The sequence below is a fragment of the Engystomops pustulosus genome, chromosome 1 (assembly GCF_040894005.1).
Source record: "Engystomops pustulosus chromosome 1, aEngPut4.maternal, whole genome shotgun sequence".
Taxonomy (NCBI): domain Eukaryota; kingdom Metazoa; phylum Chordata; class Amphibia; order Anura; family Leptodactylidae; genus Engystomops; species Engystomops pustulosus.
In genome coordinates, this window is record NC_092411.1 from 249,210,176 (window position 1) to 249,233,764 (window position 23,589).

General features: G+C 38.8%; 1 protein-coding gene across 2 annotated transcripts in view; it reads left to right on the top strand.

Moving 5' to 3' along the window:
• DLC1 (DLC1 Rho GTPase activating protein) overlaps positions 1 to 23,589 on the top strand; it is a 267,434-nt gene that overhangs the window by 105,017 nt on the left and 138,828 nt on the right. For both annotated transcript variants that reach the window (XM_072123882.1, XM_072123889.1), the window contains exon 5: positions 5,038 to 5,071. In XM_072123882.1, the coding sequence (XP_071979983.1) occupies positions 5,038 to 5,071 (34 nt within the window). The remainder of the gene's footprint in view (positions 1 to 5,037; positions 5,072 to 23,589) is intronic.

The window sequence follows — 23,589 nt, forward strand, 5'->3', positions numbered from 1 at the left end:
AGTTAGGCCCTACCCCGTGGATAGGGCCTAAATTTTGTTTGTTAGAAAAGAGGCTAGATGGAGAGCAACACATGAGGCACTCCTATATTTGGTTATTTAGTGACTAGTTAGGCTAAGTTTACATTACCGTTCAAACTTCTGTTAACAAAAGTAAAGAACAGAGGTTTAACATATCGGTTAAAAATTCCATTGACATCAGTGTAAATTTTATGTTATCCGTTATGGTCAGTTAGGGAGGGAGCTGTTATGTATAGGTTTTTTTCAAATGGAGAAAAAGTAATGAAGCCACAGTAAAGTTTTTCGTTAAAAAAAAATGCATGGATAACGGATACCTGCCTAAATGGAGCATACGGGATAACATAAAATTTACATAGACATCAATAGCATTTTTTATTGATATGTTAGACCTCCGTTTTTTACTTTTATTTCACAGAGACAAGAAACGGAGGTTAAAGACATGTTTAGAAATGCAAACTGTAGATAAAGATCCACTTCCTGCCTATTTCTTTAACTGTCCATAATAGCCAGTTCCAGAATCAAATCCTGATGCGATCGGAAAGATCACATTCTTATATTTAATATGACACCAAAGCATGGTTCTAGATTATATAGAACTGAACATGGGCCTCCAAAATTAATTCATCTCAGGAAAAAAACTCTTCTCTGCTTATTTCAAATGACTCATATAAAAAAGCCAGCGCTAGAGAAGATATTTCATACTGTAACTGATGGGAGCTGGTAGCTTAATGGGGTACAATTTTGGTGACAGTGTCCCTTTAAAGGTTTTGCAACCAAAATAACAATAAGTTTCTCCTGAAGGAAGACTCCCACCTGCAGAAAACGGTCTTGTTTCTGCCCTGGTTGTTGCAGAGCAGGTTACTGGATGGCTAGGTAAAGCGCTGCAGAATATGATGGCGCTATATAATGATTTAATATTATTATTATTAGGTATGTATTGAGAGGAATCACCAACACATATACTTCCATCTCCTCTATCATTTTGTACACAGTTTTAGAAACTCTTGCCATTACATACAAAATAGGTTGTTTAGGTTTGTTCGTAAGTTGAATTTGTATGTTGGTCGGAACTGATATATTTTATAATTGTAAATCCAGCAACACGGATTATCAATAAAATTTCATTACAGACACCTTACAGCTGATCATTGCAGCCTGGGAGTAAAGTAAAGTATCCAACGAGTTTCACCAGAGGTCACAGTTGGCAGAGAGGTCCATCTGTAACTAGGGTCATCTGTAAGACGGGTGTTCTTAAGTCGGGGATCACCTGTATAGATTCCATGGCTCAGCCATGGAGTACATGGAGCTTATAGATAAGCAGCTGAAAGAATTGCAAAGTTGTGCAATTAGTTATCTCTATAATGCTTGTGTATAGTGAAGTAAAGAGAACAGCAATGGGCCCCTGTAGAAAGCTTGTCTCCCTCTTATTCCAACCCACTGGGGCCCCCCATTATGGTATGATTGCAGTGCCTTATGTGAGTGTATACAGGGGCGAATTAAGACTGCCCTGGGCCCTGGGCTGTATGAATGTTATAGCCTTTACAAGTCTGAAATCACTTTCTACATACTAGAATCAGCATCTTGGGGAAAGGAGGATGCGCCCCTTCTGCCTGTATTCAATCTGCGGTTATAGGACTTCTAAGGTCCTTAATTGGCTCTTTTGTACTTCTGTATTGAGATCGGGAACAGCTGCATGAGGATTTCATGAGTTAAGGTCCTTCTGAGTATAAAAATTGTTGGGTGGTTTGGGTGCCCATTGTCCCCTTAGAAGGCTTGGGCCCTGGGCTACTGCCCAAACTGGCTATAATATTATCCACTACTGTATATGTCGCACATAGCTAAGCCTGACACCGCCTACCAACAACAAGCACTCAAAGCAGTTTCTTCTCACCAGCACTGACTTCACTGGGTAGACGGTTAGAGAAAGTATTGAAAGAACATCAGAGAATACCATTAAACGTTAAAGTAATATCTATACTCAGGAGCATACTTCAAATTATTTATTTTAAAAAATACCAGAAATTTGATATGTTCTTTGAACATACTTGAATACCATTGACTATTCTATTAAACCTAATTTATATTGTGATACGTTATATCCATTTTATTACATGTAACATAAATTTGAGCATATATATTAATCTCCATAGACCAGTAAATAGCTTAATAGTTACTTTGTAAAGTTTTATTGGCTTTTTCAAAATTCAAAGTTTCATTCAACAGGACAATTTGTGTGGGATTTCACTTACTCCAAAATATTGGGGCACATTTACTTACCTGTCTAAGGAGTTCACCCGAAGTGCATTTGTTACGACGATAATGCACTGTGCCGCGATTCACTAACATTGTGCGCCCGATATCCTGCATCTGTCGCTTCCACACACAGGTCCGGCAGAGTTTACCTTCTTCTTCCCATTGTATGTAAGTGCATTGTCTTGTGACACAATTTTAAAGTTAAATCCCGCACTCAGTCCGAATCCATCAGATCATCTGATGGCCTGCCCCAGATTTCTGTGTCATGAAAGCCGCCGCAATTGAGCCACAATTCGATCACATGGGACACAATCCCCTTCTAAATACCTGTCCCAGCCGTGCAATCTCCAAAAACGTTGGGAAGTCAGACAGTTATTTTTCATGGGGCAGGTATTTTGGAAACACTTCCATTTACAGGCGGTTCCCTGGTTACGTACAAGATCGGTTCCATAGGTTTGCTCTTAAGTTGAATTTGTATGTAAGTCAAGCTGTATATTTTATAATTGTAGATCCAGACAAAATTTCTTTTTGACCCCAGCGACAATCGGAGTTTCAAAATTGTTTGCTGCAATGGGACCAAGGATTATCAGTAAAGCTTCATTACAGACACCTTACAGCTGATTATTGCAGTCTGGGGCTATATAGTAAAGCATCGAGAGAGCTTCACCAGAGGTCACAGTGGGCAGAGAGGTCCATCTTTAACAAGGGTTGTCTGTAAGTTGGGTGTCCTTAAGTAGAGGATCGCCTGAACTTCCGTATTCATCATATATGCCCCCTGCTATGACACAATGATAAGTAAACTAACTATGGACTCCTGTGACTGAGCATGTTATTAAAGGTCTTGGGGCAAGAAGCATTATGTTGATGGATATGGGTTGGGAGTATATCTGAAGGATTAATTTAATTGGTGCCACAAAGTACACAAATTTAAGTTGCATATACCATATGTATCAGACTAAAGCCTTGTGCACACATCTTGGGCCGAGCTCTATCCATCTTTTTGCAGATAACACATGTTCCCTTGTATTTCAATTGCCTCATGCCTACTGCCATGGATTCTGTGCCAACTCATGTCAAGAAAACAAAAGTTAGAGCAGAATCTACTCCAGTCCAAGTTTGTGGACCAAGCAGTCTTTTTCTATTGTCACCTCCGAATTAATAGTTCTCACCTGTCGACGGGCCACAAATAAGGGATGACGGGCCCTTATTTATGGACCACAAACAGCACACACTTGTGTGCCTGTGGCTTCATATAGATAAAAGTAAACTACTTCAGCCAAAACCTATTTTCTTTTGGTAATTTAAAATGTCGTGATCGACGACCAACATCCATCGCGTGGACATAAATTTGATGTATGCACTGAGAACTACCCTTGCTATGTGAAGAAAATCTTAGTTTTATTTTATGGCAAAAAGTCCAGTCTTTGAGTAGACCTAGAAGTCATCATAAACTGCATACAAACAAATGTTTAAACCCTTCCTTGGCTATAAATAAAATTGAAATACACATAGAATAAAAATATCTAATAAGTCACTGGGGAATTTTAAACATTTATTATGTCAGTGGGAAATGTATATTTCCAGAAACGTAAAACAAAATCTTTAAATCTAGTTTCCACTAACACTGTGGGAGGCAGAGCCTAGACCATCAAGATGTTAAGTCTTCAAGTTCTACATATAGAAAGCTATTCAGAAGTGTGTAGGAGGTTAACGTTTTTCTTGGAAAGTAACAGAAACAATCTTGGAGAGGTTTTCTGAATGTAGCCATGTTAGTTAACCTAATATAGTCATTAGTCTGAATGGGTTATGCATTTTCTTAATATTAAGGTCATTTATAAAAATATTGAAGGGATATTTTTAGTTTCTATTTTCTGTATACATACCTATACCTTATGGTAGACTTTTAAACACATTTATCCATGTTCCACCATAAGTATGTAGATGCATTTTATAAAGAACTGATTTTAAATTCTAGTTTGTATTTCAAACTCAAGTTAGACCAACACAGAGGGAGCCATGAAGAAGGAAAGTGAAGGGAGAAATTAGTCAATGTACATCTATGAAAGTTGGGTGACTCGGCAGGTTGGGGATTAACAATATCTTTTAGTTCAAGTAAAATAAGGCAACCTCAATAGTTACAAAGTTTCAAAATTGTCTATTCCATGGAAAGTATTTTTATGAATAGTTGACAGTACCACTTAACAATGATGCCAATATTTTACTGAAAGTAAATGATGGCAGCATTCACACAGTGCCATCACCAATCGCGGATGTTATTGGGAGGTCCGGATCCCAACATGGCCAAACTCAAATTATAACGGATTCACTTATCAATACCTATAACCCTTATCAAGTAATGGGAATATTAAATAAAGGGTATTGTAGATGGAAATATCCACTCAGTCCCTCACCCGATTGCATGAACTTTGTACCCAGTGCTTTTAAGACACCTGCAAAATAAGGATGTCATAGAATACTGACCATTGTGATTGCTCCTGTCTGTCCACACCAAGCAGAAGGTCAGATCAGAGTGGAGCCGCTGCCACAGATGTTATTTGCATTAGTCATGCCTTCATGGACATACAAATTGCTTTAAGGGGCCTGGTAGAGGCCAAAATATCAGATATTTAAGGAAAGCAATTGAAAAATATGAAAGTGCACTGTAAATGTAGAACACTGTACTTCAGAAACACTTTCTTTCAAAAATACTTAAAAGAACATAACATATTTTTTTTTAATTTTAAATATTTTTCTATTTTCTTATAGGCCCTGCCTGTGATTTCAGAAAAGGAGAAAGCTGGTAAGTACATTTCTCTTAGATGCTGGTTATAGTATCCTTTCTCATTAGTGTTTAGCCATTGACATTGACTGATGTGCCATTAACATGACTGAGTTGCATTCGGAGCTTAATACTTTACAAAATAAGGAACTTGTCTGTGGCTATGTAGGTTGTGCTATTTGTATGGGTTATTGTGATTGTAGGTCACATTGAATATTGTTAATATATTTGTATTAGTATATCAATTTGTTTTCTATTATATATTTAATCATTATGGGTTTTCAGGTACAAGGTCTGAGGTAGAAGTGCAAGATTCCTTGTGTGATATACTGCTGCTTTATGCACTGTACCAAAAATAATCGGACATTTACTGTTCCTAATCTAAGGTGGGGATCTATCAAGCGCTAGCACATGGTGTATCGGTCCTGATGTTAACCCCAGCCCACGTCACCAGATATATCTAGAGGCTACTGATATATTTGGCAGCCGGCGTGCGACAGGGTAATTTATTTCTTGGCGCAGTAACTAGAATTGAATTCCTAAAACACACCTTGCCAGCCAACTCCCCAGTCAGGGACCAAACCCTTCTTGCCCCTTTACATCTACTTAGTAGTGAAGTGCCAATAGTCACAATTCCTGTCTGCACGTTAGAAATTGTGACTATTACAAGGCTTTTACACCAGAATACTGGCACACTAGCTTTGATAAATCTCATCAATTTTCCTCTCAATAAAATGTCAACAGGCTGTCCTATCCAAGGAAAATATGGCAATTAAAGTCTGCATTTCCTCATAAATTATGTTTCAATAAGTGATTTAATCAATATGTTTGGGAGCACAAATAGATACTGTTTGTGATAGAAATTACATTTATATAGCAATTAGATTCCACATCATCCCTGATAGTGGGCTGATAGTACTGCATGTGGGCTGCCATGTAGATCTTATATGAAGTATATAGGGATGTAGTTATTTTATACTGAATTTTATGTGAAGCTTGTCCAGAGTTTGAAAAAGCTTTCTTCCAAAAACAGCACCACACATGACCATGGGTAGAGCATAGTTTGCAGCTAAGTTCTGTTCATTTCTATACAGCTGAGCCGCAATAATGGCACCAACTATGGTCAAGTGTCGTGCTGTTTTTGGAAAAAAGCAGCCATGTTTTTTAACATCTAGAGATTTTGAATGAAAACAGATGGAATGGGAAGTGACCTGGCAAACCCTGTACTTCAGTATTGTGGTGTCACAAAACAACAGAAATGTTAAAGTGGGTTAAAAAGTGGCTGTCGAATTTCAATACACCAGATTTATCAACTGCAACCTTGTGAAAAATTGCTGCAATCTTAGAAGATGATGGATTGTGTTCAAAGGGGAGTAACGCCATAGAAGAGTTGTGTTTGACTTATAGGGGTTGTTCAACAGACAATAGAGGCTAAGCTACAGAATTACAATGGGACCCCTGTGAATGGAGGGCTTATGTACAGGCATGACCAGTACCCCACCCACTTCTATGGTGCCCCTCCCATCAGCCGAGTTAAGGTAAATGTAGCTGGCTGCATAGAAAGGCAATCCATTCACAGGGAAATTTTGGCCCAGAGTTTGAAAAAGCTTTCTTCCAAAAACAGCACCACACATGACCATGGGTAGAGCATAGTTTGCAGCTAAGATCTGTTCATTTCTATACAGCTGAGCCGCAATAATGGCACCAACTATGAACCAGTGTCGTGCTGTTTTTGGAAAAAAGCAGCCATGTTTTTTAACATCTAGAGATTTTGAATGAAAACAGATGGAATGGGAAGTGACCTGGCAAACCCTGGCACTCCATTCACAGGGAAATTTTGACCCCCAGCTATTTTTTAATTATGGATAGAGAATAAGTTACTTAATTTGTTGCATAGTTTGCTACTAAGTTCCATTCATCCCTATACAGCTGATCTGTAATACTGGCACCAAGTATGGTCAGGTGTGTTGTTGTTTTTGTAAGAAGCAGCCATGTTTTTAATGTTTGGACAGTTCCTTTAAGAGAATTTGAAGGTAAAACAGATATCTTGAATGGGAAGTGGCCTAGCAAACCGTGTTCTCCTGTATTGTGGTGTCAAAAAGCAACAAAAATGTTTTAGATTTTCACACTTTTACACACTTCTTAAAGTGGGTAAAACAGTGCAAGATGCCGAGCTGCAATATGCCAGATTTATCACGTGCAGTCCAATTTAAGTAAATGTAGCTGACTGCATTTGTCCAAAAGGCACTCCATTCACAGGGGGGGATTTAGACCCCCAGCAATTTGCAAATTATGAGTAGAGGATAAGTTACTTCATTTGGTGCAAATTACAGCAACACTAACTTCAACAAAACTGACTGGACGAACCTACCTTTATAGTAAAGTTATGAACATTAATCTTACTGTTATCTATGCGGGGGCCTACCTAGACAATATTATTCATATTATATTGAGAAATTAAGATTTTATAATGAATTAATGGAATTTAAATTCTTTGCAATGATCTGTAGAAACTTGTTATATTAGATAAAAGCTCTTACTGGTGATAGTTTCTGGTCTTAAGCAGTATAGAGAACATGCAGCTTATGTTCTTCTTTCTGAGTAATATACGATATTTATAGCATTTACATGATTTAACTTACTTACCCAATTACAATACACCATAGATAATGAAAGCTGTTGCTACAGGTGTTCGATCAAAGATCCATTTTTTCAGTCAAGACAAGACAAGTGATGGAACACAGGGCAAAGGGTCATGTACTGTAAGGCCTTTTTCCATAAGAGGAAAACTTTTCTGAGAATAGATGAAAAGGAGGGTGACCGCACAAGCAGGTGAAAGTTAAAAGGTTATTAAGATTACCCATAGACATGTGAGATTGAGTAGGAATTTAAGAAGAGAAATATGTCCAGCTGCAGACATTCATGGAAGAAGAGAGATGCCATACATGAGCTGGTTAAGGTGTAGAAGGAGGATATGAATGTTGAGCAGAGATGCTTATGATATCAGAGCTATGTGAAGATAAGCCAACACCGGCAAGGCCTACCTGCTTAGTTTTATACCCATCCTGAAATAAGTGTCACTACAAGTGTGTAACAAACTCAACCTCCCCTACTGTAATTGAAGGCACATTGGTAAATAAGGAGCTTTTGTTTGGACCCCCAAAATCTGGATAATAGTATTTAGATCTCCTCTACACACTTGGAGGTTTGGTTCGGCTAATCATTGTCTTTATAGTAAATAGGAACGGAGAGAAAAATCTGATCATCTTTCACTCAACATAACCTACACTGTGCTGATGAGATGCAAAGACATTAAAATAGTTGGGTGTCTGTTCCTTTTGGAATAGATATACTGGTTTGGCTTTTATTCTGCATCATGTCATTCATTTTTCTGAAAACATCATGCCTGATGTTAAGGGGGCTGCCTAACAAGGTAACTAAAAGGCAATTTACCAGCAACGACCCTATCAGACTGGCAGAACAGATCTTGAATGATGATGATAGCTACAGAGGGAAACAAGGTGAAGCAGGAGGTGCAAGAAAGAGAGATATCTAGACAAAACTTGAAGTTAATGTGGCTGTCAACTTTCACTAGTAACTCTATTGAACTATCCTGTAAAATATGTTTTTTGGAAAGTTTAGACTTTAACTCTGACCCCATTAATCTGTAATTCTTAGTTATTTGTTTTCCACAACTTAAGGAAAACTTTCCAACCACTTAACAAATAAATTAGAAGTAGCAATCATCGGAGTGTCACTTGTTTTCTACACTAGGTCTCTGACCCCTGCCCTTGCAGACTCATTCATTAGCCATTTATGCCCGAGCCTGATGCACTTTTCTCCTCCTAGTCCCACCTTACCATACGCCCTTCTGACCTTGTTCACTCAAAGCTCCTTAGCATTCCATCTCATTTAGTAATCATGGCTTTAAATCTCCTATTCCATGTCTCCTTTATTATTGGGACTTGATGTTTAGCTCCTGCTTGGCTAATTCAGGCATCCCATGGACAGAAGATTTGATGAAGTAGTTGTTTTTTTGTTTTAACCTGATTGTCTATCTCTAGTAACAACAACAAATATCTGTAATGTAACAACAAATAACCTTAAGCCAAATGCCAACATTATGATCTCTTTTCAAATGGGCATGTATGGGATACTCTTATAGTTTGAAGTGCAATTAAATCCTCTAAATTGCCATATAAACAGTATGTCAAGGTCTAACTTGAAGTGTATGATATACATGCATTAAAAAATCTATAAAGGTCTTAAAATTAGATAAAAGAGGCAGATTCCATTTTTCTAAACAAAAACTATTGATTTATTGATGATCGCCAAGTGTGACCATCAACTTTTATAAAGTTGAAGTTTTGTCAGCTTGTTGATCTGATGTATTCAGGTATAATTTTACTATAAATTTATATTTATAAAGGATCAGAACAATGGATATATAATGTTGCATAAAAATACTGAAAATGTCAAAAAGTACACAAGCAATCTCAATACTTCTGGCATGTACTCAATTTAACACCATGGGGGAAAGACATCAGCATTGCTGCTCATCGTTGCTGTCCACCAATCTGGGTAGTGGCAGCACAGTGGCTTAGTAGTGGCAGCATGGTGGCTTAGTGGTTAGCACTACAGCCTTGCAGTGCTGGGGACCTAGGTTCAAGTCCCAGGGTCAATATCTTCAAAGAGTTTGTATCACTGTGTTTGCATGGGTTTATTCCGGGTCCTCTCTTTTTCTCCCACACTCCAAAACATACATTTAGGTTGAGATTGTTAGGGACCGATTTGGCAAGCTCTGTGCAAGACTGTGTGAATAAAGAATTATTATTAATTTCTAAACAATTTGAAGACCATTACTCTACTTTGGAAAAAAAATGGAAAACATTTAAGACAATTTCCAAAATTGGAAATCATAAAGATCTTCAGCAAAATTGGAAATCATAAAGATCTTCGGAATCTACATGCCTATGTTAAGTTTCCAGTTTATGAAAGTAAAATTTAAAAAACTGAACAGGTATGACTTATTTGGGATTCTGAAAATAACTTGACTGCATATACTGTATTACAATCGCAAAGTTTACACATAATACAGAACAAGACTTAAGTGTAGATGTTGGTCAAAGTGGAAATGTTGTGCCATAATGCACAAGACCTCATACTATCTGTCAAGCAGGGTGGTGAAGGGGCTGATAATTTGACCTTTTGTAACCACAGAAACTTGGTACCTTGCACCTAAATTTAGTTTGACAAGGGTTCCGAGCAATCAACCAAATCTATAACAGAAAAACTTAAAAAAGCTAAATTCCTCCAGAATGATGAGAGAGACTGATAGTTATAAAGGAAGTGATTATAACTACTGCTAATGAGTATGCTAGTATATGCTGTAAGGGGATAATTAGGAGACTCATAAGCATAATTGATAACATAATCACTAAATTCTTCATCTGAGACAGAGACTATGGCGGTCATTTATCATTGGATTTCTGGGGCTTTTTTGGCATAAAAAAGTCTTAAAATAGTTGCATTAAGGTTTTTTGGGACTTTTCATTGCTAAAAAGTCTCACAGGACTATTTTCTCATTTTCATTATTCTGGTGTAAACATAGAACTACTGCTAGTGCAAAGCCATGCAACACTGTGACCTGTGACTTTTGCAAAAAGTCCCATAAAAAGTCTCACAGTTACTCCAGTCCCCTGCTGGTGTATTTGCTGTGATTTTGAGTCTTTTTTGGGGACTTTTTGAAAAATAAAAGTAAACCATAAGAATATTTATTAGAGGGCCAATAACACTTTGATGAATTCGATTGGCAGAAGACCCCCTATATCTAAAATCTCTAAAAGGCCTGACCTGGCAGAGATTCATTTGGGTGGGCTGTCCAGATTTACTAAGAGTCCGGAGCCACTTACAGTGACCCTGGTCGAAGACTGGTCAGGAATATAAGAAAAAAAAAATGTAGTAAATTACAGAAATACTATCACTAAAAACTTTCTCCAGACCAGTGTGGACCTCTGACTCTGTTACACACTAATTCTAAGGCTGGATTCACGTCACATTTTTTATATACTGATGACGAACCAAACATGTGCTACGGCATATCCATTCATGACTGTGAACAGGACGGATGCACAAACAGTTTACGGTTGTTGTCCTGTGCATCTGTATCCTTTTTTTTTGGTTGAGAAAAATGTGGGTTCTTTTGCCCTTTGTTGTTGCGTATAGCTGTGATTTGTCTCCTTGCCTGAATGCTGGCTAGATTTGTGTGCTCCATCTGGTTCTAACTCTAAATAACAATGTTCCAGTTCCAGCATTGATGCTTCCACCTGGTGTCAACTGGTCACTACTGTGAAGGTTCTTGCAGAGGATCCTTAATAATCAGAGGGTGCCATACAGGGGTTGTCCAGAGTTTGAAAAGCATGGCTGCTTTGTTCTAAAATAGTACTACAGCTGGTCATGGTTTGTGCTGGTATTACAACTCAGAAACAAATGGAACTAAGTTCATTACCACACAATACCAACATGGTCAGAAGAGGAGCTGTTTTATGAAAAAACACCAGCCATGTGTTCACCCCCCGAAAAAATTCCTCAATTTAGACTAGTTGCAGCTTCAAGGTTCACAACTAAGATGGCAGCATACCTTCTTGAGCAGTGTGTAATTTAAAGGGGTATTCCGGGAATATGAACGTCTGACACAAAAATCCTTGATGATATAAATAAATAAATACAACAATACTCAATGTCATTAGTAACAAAATGGAGCTTAAATAATTTGATTTTATGATTTACAAAATTTATAACCTCTCTAAAGTAGGTGGAGTTATCATTAAGATGGCCGCCACTGGAAACTACAAGTTCCATGATCCTTTAGTTCTCAGTAACTCCTCCTACCTCTTATACTCTGCTCCCAGTGATGATGTAACAGGTTTTCTTGCTCTGTTACCATAGTAATGATGCGAAACTGCCATCACCACAACACTAACCATACTGAATGCACTGCAACCAACCGACTACAGCTAAACGTGGTGGTGATCACATGACCCTGCCCAGGCAGGTACAGGACATGTGATGTGGACATGTGACCAGCAGCCATCTTCTGTCCTGCAACGGACCGCGCGGAGGAAATTAACGGACTGATTAAAGGGCCAGTAGCATTTTAATTCTCCATCACAGTATATGTGCAAAGCATTTACTGCTAAGGGGAGCAAAATTTTTAATAACAACTAATTACACATTAGCTTATATTTTGAGTGCCCACTTCTATATGAATTATGCTGATTCCTGGAATACCCCTTTAAAATAAGATGGCAATATTGAAAAACAAGTAGGTGACACTCAATGATATTTTCTGTTTTATTTCTGGAATTGAGGTTCACTGTGTGAGTTGGTTATCGTGCCACCCAGAAAGAAATACTGTTCATTGCCTCAAATATAATAAATCTTTTATGCCAAATTATTCTAGGCCAGGAAATCTAAATCTATAAAGAATTAAAAGCCCATTAATATAATTACTTTAAAATATTTTACTAGTGAGTAATAGTTTATATGGTGTAAAAGCCTAAAATTCCAGGCTGATTTGTATCCAATAAAAATGGAATCTACAGAACAGATGTAGAGGTGAATAATTACTAATAAACTTCTAATTTTATTAACACGTGGAATTTTGATTTTCTGATTTCATGTATTTACTTTTAATGGCAAAATATGTTTCCCTCTTACGAAATGTTTTTCCCTTGTGTGGTTTTAACCCCTTAAGGATGCAGCCATTTTACAGCGTAAGGCTCAGTCCCATTTTTTGGATTCTGACATGCGTCTCTTTATATGATTATAACTTTTGAACTGTTACTTATCAAAGCGAGGGGGGACAATCGTGGGGGAAAGACCCGGGAAAGGCAAGTTAAATGCTGCGTCCGCGCTGACCACGGCATTTAACGGGTTAAACACCCGTGATCGGAGCCCACTCTGACCGCGTGTGTCACCCAGAGATGTCAGCGGTAGATCCACTTCTTATATTTGTTATCTAAAATCAACTTTTATAATTATGGTAATGTGCCAGAAGGGCTCTTAGTGGGATGCTGCAGTTATGAGGGCTGTTACACTCTCTCCCCCTGCTCCTGCTCAAAACTGTCCCCTCCCTCTACCTGATGTAATCTCATGGCATCAGAGAAAGTTTCAGCACACTGTGGGAGGGAGAAGTGCACCTGCACAGTGTAACAGTATGTAGAGCTACAGCTCAGATGGTTCTGGTAACACCCTCCAGAGCCCTTCTGACTCATTAGTATAATTTTAAAGCTGATTATAGAAGGAAGGAGGCCATGGATAACAAATATAAGAAGATTACAACTCTCTCGGTGCACAGATCAATAAGTAAATGTCCCTGGTTTATGATGCTGGATTTTGATAAAATGTATTGCATTCACCATGATATAATTTCTCAATCCACTCCCCCCACTAATCCCCTTCCCTCCGGTACCTCACCCTGTTCACTCTCTTCCAATGAGAGAGTCACAAAGGAAGAAGCTTCCAAGCTCCATTTCTCTTCTCACCCCACTACCTGTATCCTCCATTCCTCACATCTCGTACAGTCCCTCTCCCCAGCAGTCATTTCTTACTTCACTAAAATCTTCAATTTTCCTCTCTCTTCTCGTGTCTTTGCCTCTTCTTTCAAGCATGTGGTTGTTACCCCATTACTAAAGAAACCTTCCCTGGACCTTTCCAGTGCTACTAAGTAATATCACTTTCATCTCCACACTTCTGGAACACCTTCTATCTCTCTGACCAACCTTAAGTGTCTCCTTTTCTGGATCTTTCACTTCTCATCTTGCTCTCACTGTTGGGGTTCCTCAGGGCCCAGTCCTAGGTCCTCTTCTCTTTTCCCTCTATACTGCCTCCATCGGACAAACCATTAGCAAGTTTGGTTTCCAGTATCATCTCTATGCTTATGACACCGAGCTGTATACTTCTGCACGTAACATCACCCCTGCCTTAATCCAGAACACCACTGACTGTCTCTCTGCTGTGTCTAACGTTATGTCCTCTCTCTTCTTGAAATTTAGTCTTTCTAAGACTGAACTTCTACTAACTGACCCAACCGTGACTTCTTCATCTCGGTCTGTAGGATCACTATAACACCGAGGTATAATAACCCTCATCCACAAAGCTCTGCATAATGCAGCACTTTCCTACCTCTCCTCTCTCTTCTCAGTCTTCACCCAACCCACGCTCTTCAATCTGCCAGTGAAATTAGATTAATCTGTACCTTAATTTGAACCTCTCATGCACGTCTCCAGGACTTCTCCCGAGCTGCACCAATTCTCTGGAATGCCCTTCCCCAACTATCAGACTAATATGCAACCTCCAAAGTTTCAAACATGCTCTTAAAACCCTTCTCTTTAGGCAAGCTTATCACACTCACTAACTGCATGAAATGTCAACTCTCTCTTTACTAATTCATGCTATGTCCTTCTCCCGTCTGTTATCTGGTAAACACCAGATATGTACCAAGCTCCAGGCTTCTCTGCAGTCACTTTCACATTGGACGTTGTTTCCTATTGTTTCCTATGAATGTTTGTATTCTGTAATGTAATATTATATTTGTATATATCCCCTATGATTTGTAAAGCGCTATGGAATATGATGGTGCTATATAAATAAAGATTATTATTATTAAGGTTGTAAAGTCAGGACACAAACAAGGACAGTGAGCCCTGGCACTGAGACCCCCAATCTGTCCCTACCTATTGATTGGATCACCCCTAAACACAGGCCAATAACTGGGCGACGTTCCCTCCCTGGGTAAGGTGTGAACACGTAACAATACAGACAGACAAAACACAACAAGGTGAGGTATACAATCCGAGTCTGGAACAGTGTGGAATAACAATAGCCAAATCACAATCCAAATAGAGAAGTCAAGACACAGGCAAGAGATCAAAAACCAGAAACGAGAGAATACAAGAGAAGCTACTGAACACAGCAAGATAGCAGTTTGACCAGCAATGAGTCAAGGCTAAACTGGACACTTATAGGAACCTAGGCCCTGGAAGGAGCAAGCAATTAAAGAACCACAGTATAAATTCTTGCAAGACAGAATCAGTGAGGGGAGTGGCAGACATCAGGTCAGAAGCATAGAACCTAGTTCACACTGCAGGATGACGAAAAACTCAGTGTCTCCGAATCCTACCAGCACGGACAGAGGAGACTGCAGGCGCAGACGTGACAAAGGTATTCTAAGTTCATTGCAGTGCTTAGTTATTCATCATGTTTGCAGACAATTGTTGGATGGTCCAAGTGTTTACCTTTATTTCCACAGCCCTGTCTTAATGTATTAGGGGAGATTTTCTTGTTGGTGTTTGCAATTTGTGAGGCTCGGCAACAAACAGGATCAAGTGACCCTTCAACAGCATCTGCCACTGTTCTGTAGATATAATCAATGTGATTGATATATTCTCTTGGGAGCATTCAATGTATCACTGCATTAGTAATGGCTTCCAGGAAATATTAGAATATGTGTCAAAGGGGTTCTTGCTGGTGGAGCAAAATTTTTATTAATGCAGTAAATAGTTTAGTAAACTAAATGTCATCAAGTTTAAGGAATCTTTATGGTCAACACATGTGTCAAGATCTCCTTTACACTAATCAATATATCATTTTGTAATATTCCTCCACAATATTTAGCATTTAAAGGGGTTTTCCCAACTTAAGAAGTGCAATAGGGAATAACAAGGTGACTGACAGGTCCTCCAGCAATCAGAAGACCTTCTACGATCTACAGAATGGGGTTGTTGACTTCACGAAAGGGTGTAGTATGTGTCCTATCGCGCCATTAAATTTTATGGAAGTGTTTGACATTGCTGAGCAAATCACTTGGCTATCTCGCTATCACTTGACAGTGAATGGGATTTCCCAAGATAGTTGAGTTATGTGCAATTTCTGACACCTCCATACTATTCAATGGTGCAGCTTGTTGAGTGATTGACCTGCTGCTCCACCCATTAGTGAGTAAAGGACCCATGTGATCATGGGGTCTCAGCAGCAGACTATTACTGATCACCTTGTTATCCGCTATCCTGTTGATAGGGTGTAACTTCATAAGTTGGGAGAACCCAGGGGTGTGATTCAAATGTTAATAACAGGCTCTCTACTTTGGAAGCAAGAAGTCTGTCAGGTAGCAAGGACCCTTTACCAAACCATAACTACTAAAATGTTGTGTTAACTGCATAGATCCAGAAGGTAGAACAGTTAAAGCACAAGAGCTAAGGTAATGCCATAAATACAGCCCCAGAACAAAGTTCTACACATAAATACTGTACCAGAACCAAGTCTGATCTGAAGAAAAAATGCAAGACCTAAAACCTAGTTAAGTAAATAAATGCAGCAGCAGAACCAAGTTTATTCAGAAAATGCAACACCAGAACACAACTAAATACATAAAAATAGATCACATCGCCTGTGCAGGAGGTGGCTTCTCAGCTCACGTGCAGCAGTCGGGAGGTGGCGGGAGGAGGGGGAGGCTCTGCTCCTTACAGGGAGAGGGATCAGGATCACAGCCTGGCTTCTCACCCCCTCGGCAAGTCGACTGTAAATTTATACTGTAGACCTACTTTGTGGAGCGAGTGAGAACTGATCAGACCCCTACAATATTGTATCTAATTTTTATTATGAAAATTCTTTTTATGAAATTAGCAGGAAGATACAGCACCTGTTCCAAACAACACTATTATACGGTAAATCATCATATCTTTTCTGTTCACTGGAACTAAAAATTCATTTAATAAATTGCTGCATATGTATTGTTCTACCTGGATAATATCACAGTAATCCCCCTTTCTGAAGGAAAAAAACGTCATGCTCCAAAATGATATTATATGTACTAGAATTGCTAATATTTTCTTATAGTGTCATTCTCTGAATTATACATCTGGCACATTTTCCAATGAGTGTCTGTCACTTTAAATTATGAGAACTATTTCTAAAAGCTCTCCAGCCAGAGCAGCTGCTCCATGTCAGGATGTCACCAGGCCTTCAGAGTATTCAGTCTCTAATAATTCCCAGAACTATCTCTAGTATCAACATGTTGTAATTGGTGAGCTTGGCAGGAGGGGCTTGTTTTCCCAGAGAGTTCAAGCTTCTTCAGGATAACTTTTTTTTCTAGCTGTATAAACATTTCTGTTGATCACAACTTTCTTTTAATTTTTTCCCATTTATTCAGGAAAATATCTACACAATTGTTCAAAAATAATTGTAACTGTATAAAATTTTGGCACTTTTATAATAATTATAAAAATATATCCTCAATAATTATATTACATTATATATGTTTTATAGAAATATATTTTATAGAGTTTTACTTTGTACTAGCTGTAGCTCCCAACATTACCTGGGATAGTAAATAACTGCTCTTAGCTATAACAAAATAACAAAAAATATGTATTATATGTATCCATCTCTCTCTATGACAGTCTCTGTGTCTATCTCTGACTGTCTCTGTGTCTCTCTCTGACTGTCTGTGTTTCTGTCTCTCTCTGACAGTCTCTGTGTGTCTGTCTCTCAGACAGTCTCTGTGTGTGTCTCTCTTTGACTGTCTCGGTGTCTCTCTCTGACGGTATCTGTGTTTCTCTCCGAATGTGTGTGTGTTTCTCTCTCTGTCTCTGTGTCTCTCTTTCTGTCTGACTGTCTCTGTGTGTGTCTCTCTCTCTGATTGTCTCTGTAGGTCTCTCTCTTTGTCCCTGTGTCTTTTTCTCTCCAGCTGTCTCTGTGTCTTTCTCTCTGTGACAGTCTCTGGGGGGATTTATTAACAAGCATACAATTCTTCATATCTAGATGTCGGAGTTGTCTGTTTCTCTTGTGGGTCAAAGGAGGGGTGTGAGAAAAGGGGGAGAGGATGAAATCTGGTGGCTCAAACACAGATCATCCAAATATGATATGACTATTAAGTCTTATTTTGTTTGTTTATGCCCCCTATGATCTGTAAACTGATGGCAAATATAATGGCGCTGGATAAATAAAGATGTATTTATTATTGTTGGATAAGTCTTAGGGCTAAATTGAAGGTACAAACACTGTTATAATATTAGTCTTTAATAAAAGTAAAGGTAACTGAACATGCCGATTTTAGCAGCTTACTCCCCTGTCCTGTTTGAGAACATATTCATGTTAGGCTGAGGATGCATGCTCTTTTGAGGATGGGAGTAAAGGGAAATAGTTGCCTCAATAGAGGGGAAGTAGTTGCCCCAGTCCAATACTGGTGCAAAAGTAATTCCTGATCCTCACAAGACATCCTACTATCTGCTCTTCTCGCAACCAGCTCCAGAACTTATACCCTATGTTCTGGAACTCTCTAACAGAATGGGGCAGATTTACTTACCCGGTCCATTCGCGATCCAGCGGCACGTTCTCTGCGCTGGATTCGGGTCCGGCCGGGATTCACTAAGGCAGTTCCTCTGCCATCCACCAGGTGGCGCTGTTGCGCTGAAAAGCATCGGAACGCACTGGAGTTCACCGGCTCGGGCTGAGTGAAGGTAAGTGGAAGCTCCGCAACAGATTTTTTGTTTTAAATGCGGCGGTTTTTCCAAATCCGTCGGGTTTTCGTTCGGCCATGCCCCCCGATTTCCGTCACGTGCATGCCAGCACCGATACGCCACAATCCGATCGCGTGCGCCAAAATCCCGCGGCAATTCAGGGGAAATCAGCACAAATCGGAAATATTCGGGTAACACGTCGGGAAAACGCGAATCGGGCCCTTAGTAAATGACCCCCAATTTGTCAGACTGTCCCCCACCTTTCAAAATTCAACCTAAAACCTACCTGTTTAGAATTACCTGTAACACACAATAACCCCACTATTATGCTCCCTTACCTTATGTTCTCATATACCCTCCCATATAGTTTGAGAGAACCCCATTCTACTAGTGCCAGTTTAGTGTAGTATTTTTTGTCTTTTGGACCTGTCATCAAACGTCCAGTCAGAGTTGGCATTAAGGGAAGGAAAACTGGGCATTTGCCAAGGGGCCCCTGTCCTAAAAGGGCCCTCTGCATGTGAAATTTTGTGGGCAGAGGATATATTGCTCTTTGAATACCCCTTGGTTTCCTTATCATCTATCTCCTGTCTATATATCTATCATCTGTCTAGTTATCTATAGATCTCCATCATCTTTCATATTTATCTTTTATCACCAATCTACTTATCATCTGTCAATCTCCTATAACATTCTCATACAGTCCCATATTACAGATACTTACAATACTACTGTGTGTAACTACAAAGTGCAATTATTGTGCAGAGCTAAAGGAGCCTCTTACGGACTGTGACTGTTCATAAAACAGTTATATTTTGGGGCCCCACCTTTAGTTTTGCCCAGGGCCGCACTGTGTCCAAAAGCGGCCCTGCATACAACACCATTGGTTCTCTATAAATAAATATTAATAAAAATAATAATAAATGGTTGTAATTAGGCTGACAGCTATCTAATATATAGCATGACACTGACAATAAAATGAATAACCCAGGTAAAACATAGTATTCAAAGCACAGGGACATGCACTAGTCTAGATTTGGAAAATACCAGATCATTGCAGTAAATGATGGATACATATATCTAATGTTATTAAAGGTTATTAAACTAAGATACATAATATATTTATAATGTCACATTAGCCAAAACAACCATCTATAAAAGCAATAAAGCAAAAATGTCATTGGAAACATGTGTACAGGAAGTGTGTCGTGTGCAGAGCCTGATATCAATAGACCTTTCATATGCAGCTTATACCTACTAACGTTTATGGCTACAAGTAATGTCCCACTTAAACATGTCCTCGTACAAACACCGTCCAGACATCTTAATAAATATCCTGAAAAGCAGGAAAAAAAAATATTTAAACTCCACGTGTGAACTTGAGTCATGTCTGCACTGCTGCTCTAAGTTATTATAATATTCACTTCTCGAAATGACTCCATGTCTCACATGGACTATGATTCTGTTGACAAAATTGAATCGGGTCAAAAGAATAGTGTTTGTCACTTATTATTTCTTAGGCTGGCAGGTCAGTTCATATTCTAAAATTACTAAAGTTATGTGTCTTTAGAACATAAACATACAGACTTTTCATTAATATTTACATCTGGGAGCTGTAAAATGAAGTGAGTGTCTTACAATGTGGCTCCTGTGGCCATGCAGCGGGCATTGACCAACAGTGTCACCTAATCACTGAGGCTTTGGGTTCTCACTCTTTCTGACTGTCTCTGTCTCTCTCTCTCTCTGACTGTCTCTGTAGGTCTCTCTCTCTGTCCCTGTGTCTTTTTCTCTGCGACTGTCGCTGTGTCTCTCTCTCTGTGACAGTCTCTGGGGGGATTTATTAACGCACTTGTGCCACAAGTCTAAAATGTCTTGCATCACAGTTATCAAGGCTTTTAGACCTTTTTTTGACACTTTCTTGACTTGTCACTCCATTGGTTATTTTATCCCTGTACAGGGATCTGGATTTTACTGCAACATACTTAAAGGGGTATTCCAGGAATAAGCATAATTCATATACAAATAGATCCTTAAAACCCCTTCTGATGCGGGCCGTAACAGTACGCTGCGCGTCGGGTGCATGGAGAGGGCTCTCCATAGCTGGTAAGTCTTTGCTATCCCTTCGATCACTTCAAAAAGATGGTGGCTCTATCTTGGCAAAGATCGTCGCACCCTGTGACGTCAACGGGGAGTGGTAATCGGTCGCCATCGCATGGTCATAAATTGATAAAATAATGTAATTAGTGTTTTTTATACAGAGGAAATCCAACATGGAAGGTCCGATGAGGCAAAAAACCATATGACTGCATAATAGGGTATATTGCTCAATTCTATAGTTCACACATCAATATTAAGTAACAGACAAGTGTCCTACCCATTGTACGCCGTCTATGGCTGCCTCCCGGACTCCCCAACGCGTGTTTCGCCCACGCTTCTTCAGTTAAAGTACCCTAGGGGGTCTGAAAAATAGTAAAATTTTTAAAAAAAATTATCATTAAAAAAACCTGAAAATTCATATCACCATTAGGTATCGCTGCATCCGAAAATGCCCAATTTATCAAAATATAATAACAGTTTCTCACAGAATTTAACCCTGTAATAGAAAATAGCGCCCAAAGCAAAAAATCGCACTTTTTTGCAAAATATAAAAAATTCTATAAAAAGTGATCAAAAAGATATACAGTCCTAGAAATGGTAGCATTGGAAACATCATCAAAAGTCGCAAAAAAATGACACTACCCACAGTTTCGTACATCAAAGTATAAAAAAGTTATGAGCACCAGAAGATGGCAAAATCCAAAAAGCAAAAATTTGTGCAGGAGGTTCACTGCATTTGGAATTTTTTTCCCACTTCCCAGTACATGGCATGGAATATTAAATACCATCACTATCAAGTGCAATTTGTTACACAGAAAAAAAGCCATCACACAGCTCTTTACGTGTAAAAATAAAAAAGTTATAGATTTTTGAAGGTAGGGAGTGAAAAATGGAAATGAAAAAAAACAAAAAAGGGCCAGGTCGTTAAGGGGTTAAAATATAAGCTAATAAGTAAACTCATCACAGTGAAAATAAATTCCTAGATGGTACATTGGCCGAATAATATAAATGTTATAGTTCTTAGAATGTAGCAACACAAAAAAGATTACCACATATACTCGTGTATAAGCTGAGTTTTTCAGCACAATTTTTGTGCTGAAAATTCCCCACTCAGCTTATACTCGGGTTTATAAAAATATAAACAGAGTACTCACCATTCTTAAGCCCCGGGCAGGTCCTATTCTGTCTTTATGTGCGCAGGTGCCGGCTCCAGATCTACTACAGCTCTGTACACACGGCTTGGCTGGCGCACAACTGTGATGTCAGCCGCTGTCCATATTGGGGGCTGGCAGGCTAAATACTACATGGGGGCTGGCAGGCTATATACTACAGGGGGCTGGCTGGCTATATACGACAGGGGGCTGGCTGGCTATATACTACAGGTGCTGGCTGACTATATACTACAGGGGCCTGGCTATATACTACAGGGGGCTGGCTGGCTAAATACTACAGGGGACTGGCTGGCTAAATACTACAGGGGGCTGGCTGTATACCACAGGGGTCTAACTATATACTACAGGGGGCTAGCTGGCTATACGTTACTGAGGGCTGGCTATATACTACTGGTCACTGACTGTCTAGGTACAGGGGCTGTATACTAGGTGGCTGCTGGCTTTATACTGGGGAGGCTGTGAACAATGCATTTCCCACCCTCGGCTTTTACTCAAGTCAATAGGTTTTCCCAGTTTTTGGTGGTAAAATTAGGTACCTTGGCTTATACTCGGGTCGGTTTATACTCAAGTATATATATGGTACTTAGAAAAAAATAATTCACTAAGCTGAGTTATTCATTAAGCTTTATGTACTACACATATGGAGGGGAAAAACAACCCCTCCTACAATTACAGCAACAACAAAATTAAAAGTAATTGGTTTAGGAAAAATGACAATGAAAAAATGTAAATAAATGCTTATTCATATAGAATCCAGGATCAGTGTCAAGGGGTTAAATATCTTTTAAGTTCAGTGTTATAACAAAATACATTGTATATCTTTTTTAAGATTTGTTTTCTCAGGGAAAGCTTTGTATGTGGACTGAAGTGGTAAAAGCCTAAATTTCATCTTAGATGAGCATTTATCACATAAAGTTTTCCTAGGATTATCCAAATACAGGATACGGAACTTTTTTGGCATGTCATATAAAGAGACGACTGTTAGGAATGTGACCTGTTCATCCCTGTAGAAAAAAATCTACACTCCCATGTGGGGGTTTTTAAGATTACAAAGACGGACATTAAATTCATTTAGTGACACAAAATGCAATGCAGAATTAATACTTAAAAAGAAATCTCACATTGTTATATTCGTCTTAAATTCTTTTTAACTATTACTGTGCATCTTAATATCTGAATTAAAACATATTATTTATTATATACTTTATATTTGTGATTTTTCTTTTCTTGAATTTTTTAAATAAAGGAAATACTTACTCATAGATCCAGGTACTGAGACCGAGGTAATCGTTAGACGTACTCCTGTACATTGTAACAGCCTGTGAACCTACAGCACGAAGGGGCTCTGGTAACAGCCCCAGAGCCCTTTTGACTCATTAGCATAATTTAAAGAGTAGATTTTAGAAGCAAGGAGGCCAAGGGTAACAAATATAAGAAGAGTACCAGAGTTACAGTACCTGGATCTATTAGTAAGTGTCCCTGGTTTATCGTGCTTAATTTTGTTGGTAAATTTCCTTTTACAATGGAATTCGACATAAATGTTAATTTTAACTATGTCAAGGATACTTAAAGGGGTATTCCGGGCATAGGAACATCTGATAAAAAACCCCATAATACTATAAATAAATGAATATAACAAAACTCATGCCATTAGTCACAAAATGGAGCTAAAATAGTTAGGTTTTATTAATCACAAAATGTTATGATCTTTCTAAAGTAGATGAACTTATCAACAAGATGACCGCCACTGGAA